General features: G+C 45.6%; 1 protein-coding gene across 1 annotated transcript; it reads left to right on the top strand.

The window, feature by feature from the left end:
- The first annotated feature begins 3,489 nt into the window (after positions 1–3,489).
- Positions 3,490–4,738, top strand: LOC123065996 (septin and tuftelin-interacting protein 1 homolog 1-like). The gene has a single exon (XM_044489172.1). It carries the CDS (start codon positions 3,519–3,521, stop codon positions 4,626–4,628), a length of 1,110 nt encoding a protein of 369 aa, XP_044345107.1. The 5' UTR covers positions 3,490–3,518; the 3' UTR covers positions 4,629–4,738.
- Positions 4,739–5,005: the final 267 nt, after the last annotated feature.

Below are 5,005 nucleotides of genomic sequence, written 5' to 3'. Positions count from 1 at the left end.
GCCATTTATAATGCTCCATTATCAGTTTGATTGACCTCTATTTCTCGTAAAGTGCTTGTGGCAGGAACAAGGGAATAATTTCTGTGGATACTACATGTGCGAGTTCATCTACAACGCAACTTTGAAAAATAAGCGGGGCTACTCTAGAAGACAATATGAAGTGCATAAGCAATAATATTCACAATTTCATTTTATTACACCATCATTTCTGTTGAGTTTCATTCATATATGTATTAACCCCCTTCTTCAAATTAGACGTGGCAGATGCGGAATGAACTCCTACCACAAGATCGCATGAAAGCAATTCAAAAGGAATTGGCGGGATTCTTTCTTGACCACGTCATCAATAAAGCCGAAGAATACCATGTGGAAGTTGATTTCAAATGCTAGGGGATTGTAAGAGATCTTACATATTGTATATGTATGTAGCCAGTAGCGTCGGATAGATAATACGAAAACTTGTTGTTCGACCAATCTATCAGAGAAGGAAAGGTCGATCGATCACTTCTCTCGGTATGCATGACGAACTTCTGTACTTAATGGTTTCCTTCATTTTCTTACTAACTAGCATGTCGAGGGCCTCTCTATGTACATTACGTAGCATCGACCAAGCATGGACATAAGAGAGGACACTTCTCTCTATTAATTAGCTAGCTAACACAATATATGAAACACCTAAATTAACCTCCCAAAACCCACAACCCCCCCCCCCTTAAAAAAACCCTAGCCCCTGAAATGCTGACGCGTGGATGCCTTTTGGTCCCGGTTGGTGCCACCAACCGGGACCAAAGGCCCTCCTGCCTGGGCTCGGCGCACCGGCCACGTGGAGGCCCATCTGTCCCGGTTTATGCAAGAACCGGGACTAAAGGTTTAGGGCATTAGTACTGACACTTTAGTCTCGGTTTAGAAACCGGGACAAATGGCCCTTACGAACCGGGACTATATGTCCTTTTTCTACTAGTGCCTCCACTTGAACCTAATCCACCTTCTTTTGACACACTGTTATGGACATAATGATATAAACCTCATAATTGGTATTGTACCAAAATTTGTATAACGGCGGATAAATACACTAAAAATAAAAATAAAATAAAAAAAGAATACTAGTAGTGATGGATAGTAAACACGCTGCAACTAGCTAGATTAGCAGCAGCGCGGGTGAGAAGAAGCGCTGCCGCTATGTGTCTTAGCAGTAGCGCGTGTCACACGCGCTACTGCTAAGTAATAGCTGTAGCGCCTTATTTGTAGCGCGGCAGCACGCGCTACTAGTGGGCTTTAAACCCGCGCTACTACTAGGGTTTTCCCTAGTAGTGCTTCTTGATATGAGTGGAATTATGTTTCAATACCGAATGTTAATGGCAGTACTGATCCATACGGTTGATGTATGTAATGTCTACATACTCCCATGGGTCAATTAGTTTGGATTTATATATTGAAGTCATTGAATGACTTAATATTCTGAATCCAAAGGTAAATCGCAACATGCATGTGTGGAACTTCTGAAGTCATTCTATGACTTGAAGTAGTCGGAGAATTCTATGGTGCAACCGGCTAAATGAGTTATTCCTTGACAAGGATTACTCTGATACTAATGATTGTTGACTTGTATTGTTGAAGAAATCCTGGATTGGATTTTACATCACCTTTATTTGTGGTGTCGATGATCTTATCATCAAAGTCCATGTAAGACATGAAATACACACAATCATGTTAAGACGGATATTTGGGTTAAACCAAATTATACTAAGTTTATGACTTGAGCATATCCCCCTAAGATATCAGTCTTCATATATCCGAAAGTATTGGAGAAGTTCAATATGGATTATATTATATCAAAGACACATATGGTCATATTATACCTAATATGGGATACAAATCCTTGAGACATAGGGGAGATGGTGAAGTGATAGAGGGGCATGAATTGTCGTATCTAAATACCATTGAAGCACTCATATATCTTGCAAAATATGCCAGGCCTGACACTATAGTTTTTGGCAATTTATTGAGAGTGTAATTCCCTGAAAGGTATAAGGTTTGTGTAAGGAATATCCTCGGATATATCCAGGGCACACGGGGTCTTGATCATTTTCATCCGAAAAATCAAGATGAGACCATGGTTTGATATATTGATGGTGGCTAATTATCTGATCCCACAATGCCATATCAAAGACTGGGTTTGCTGGAAAAGTATTTTGAGGGAAGTCTTCAGAATAGACTCTAAAAGAGTTCTTCCAGTAATCATTCTATTTTATTTGAAGCATCACAAAATGTGGATGACTTCATAGAATGATTGGCCACATGTGAAATCATGTGGAGATTATCATTATCTACCAAGATAATGTCACTTGTATTGCTTACGAGTTATATTTATCCTCAGGAGTTACAGAAATGTAAGAGGGTAATTTGCAAACAAATTATTGTGATATTCACTATATCTCTACCAATGTTTATATTCCAGAACTAGGTTCGTGGATTGGGTATGAGATAGTTTTGAGGTTTGCAAAGTTCAGGGGGAGTAAAATCCCAAATTATAACCCATTGGTGATCTTCTGATCACTCATATTGTACTTTTTTCCCTTTATGAGTTTTCCATGATGGTTTCTCATATAAGGTTTTTAACGAGACAATATAAATACAAGTACGGACGTATGTCATATGGTTTCTCCTTATATTTTTTCCACTGGATTTTTAAAGGAGTTTTCGGTGGCATATCATTATAATGTTTCTCCTCAAAAATTTTCCGCAGGGTTTTTAAAAGGAGTTTTTGGATTGCAATATACATATAACAAATTGATCAAGGGGGATTGTTAAGAAATAAAATATATGATCAATTGTATGGGAGGGATGCCTTTCAGGAGGTGTCTGTTGGGGAAGATATGTCTCCTCAACATACCCCTTCAGGCTGTATATAAGTGGGTCTCCCACATTGCAATGGACTAAGAGAATCACTTGTGTCTCTCCTTTGTCTCCTTTATTACTTTCGATTTATAACAAGTTTAAACCAAAAGATTCATAAAAAGGCCTCGCAGCCCAGTGGCGCTGTGCGAAAAAAAAAACTTGCATCATGATTTTTTTTGAAGAAATAATACACCTGTTCGCCAGAAGCAGCTGCACAGCGAACCGCTCCAGATATCCTACTTGGCGTCGGTTGTGCTCTGAGATTCATGTGACGGCAGCGAGGGCATTCGATTGCGCTGCTGACGCAGCACACCGTCCGATCAGCCGTCGTACCCAAATCGTAGCACCAGAGTCGTAGCACCTGGGGTTGCGATAAGTTCGTTCGAAGATCAACTCCGGGTTTCATTAGGAGTTCGGCTCGAACCGCTTTCGAAACAAAACAGTACTACGACCGTCAAAGAAGCAAAAACAGGACTAGCTTAGGTTCGCCTTCTGTCCCTGTCCGACTCGGATTTTGGGCTGCACCAGGCTTGCGTCCAGGCCATATATATTGACGCGCACGCACCATGTTCTTCGGTGGCTGCACCAGGCGCTCGTTCCGCTTGCTCGGCAGTCTCTGCATGGCGATACTAGAGCCCACCATCCACGTCCCTACACTGCTGCTCGACGGGAGCGACTCCGGCGAAAACAAGCCATCCGATCTGTCCGGCAGCTTCGTGTTCCCCAGCCGGGCGGTGGCGAACATGATGCGGCGATGGAACTACCAGGAGGGCTCAGGCCTCGGCGCGCAGGGGCAAGGGATCGTCGTGCCCATACAAGCCGGCGGCGGGCGGGCGCGGCGCCGTCCAAAGGCGGGGCTCGGCTACCGCGAGAAACCCTACGACAATGGTCTCGACGTGCCGCCGCCGCCGCCCCTGGAAGAGTGTCGTGAGTTGGAGGATGCTTTACGGGCTCTGCGGCTTGAAGCGGAGTGCCGCGAGAAGATCCTCGTGCTGCTACGTGACATGAGGCTTCAAGAGCCCGACAACAACGTGGAGACGGCGGATGCGCTGACGGCCATCGTCGGGTCCAAGAAGAAGAAGGGGCGCCACGGGAAGCGCGTGCCAGGGACGCTGAAATCCCGGTTGCCTTCCTCCGCCACGAGCTACATAATCGAGCAGGTGATCACGCCGAGGATGGCCGTCGACGTGCGAGAGTGGATCCCGTCATGGGACCCGGACTGCCACGACTGGCTACGCCCGCTGATCCCCCTCATCGGCCACTTGCCGGAGAGCCTCTACGGCGCCGTGGAGAGCAAGATCGGCGGCGGCGACTACGAGGTCGTCTCTCCATGGAAGGAGTACCTTAGCCCGGCGCAGTGGGACACCTTCAGCAAGCGTCACATCCTGCCGAAGCTGGCATTGTTGGTACGGGGGATGAGGATCACGCCGCCCAAGCAAACCGACTCTTCGTTCCGGGCCGTGATGCTGTGGGCGCCTCTCCTGCACGCTCAAGACGTCGTGTCGATCTTGGAGGCCGAGCAGTTTTTCGATAAATGGGAAGGCGCGCTGGAACACTGGTTGCAGGCAGGGGCGGCGAAGCCCTCGTTTGGAGAGGCCACCGCGTGGTGCGCCGGCTGGAAGAAGCTGTTCACGCCGGAGCTGCTCGCCAACAAACGCGTGCTCGCACACCTCGAAGCTGGCCTTGACATTGTCGATCGTGCAATGCAAGACCTGGATGGTCTGTTTTAGCAATTTGTAGTAGTCTACATCTTACTGCAAATTTGTCATGTAAATTGTACTAATACAGATGTGGTGGCTCCTTAGCAATTGGTATTGTATAAAGAAGTGGTTTCCCACTATCTTCTAAGATATTGGAGATTAAGAAAATGTTGTGTTTCTCTGAGTCGTATATGGAAATAATAAAAAATAACCAACTTGGTTAAACAGCAAGGGATATAAGCTATAAACAGAGGTGTATAGTATTAGTAGTATATTGTAGAAAGAAGCATTATCATCCTGGGGAAAATAAGATAAACCGGCGGTCATCTGGACATCAGATTTCATAGTATTGCCAATAGTGGACCGAGGCATAGCCCGGCTGGCAATGGCGGGCTGATGCGCCCCTG

This window comes from Triticum aestivum, chromosome 3B (assembly GCF_018294505.1).
Source record: "Triticum aestivum cultivar Chinese Spring chromosome 3B, IWGSC CS RefSeq v2.1, whole genome shotgun sequence".
Taxonomy (NCBI): domain Eukaryota; kingdom Viridiplantae; phylum Streptophyta; class Magnoliopsida; order Poales; family Poaceae; genus Triticum; species Triticum aestivum.
This window is presented reverse-complemented; position numbering and strand designations above follow the sequence as displayed.

Coding starts and splice junctions, on each gene's coding strand:
- LOC123065996 (XM_044489172.1), top strand. CDS start 3,519: ATGGCGATACTAGAGCCCACCATCCACGTCCCTACACTGCTGCTCGAC.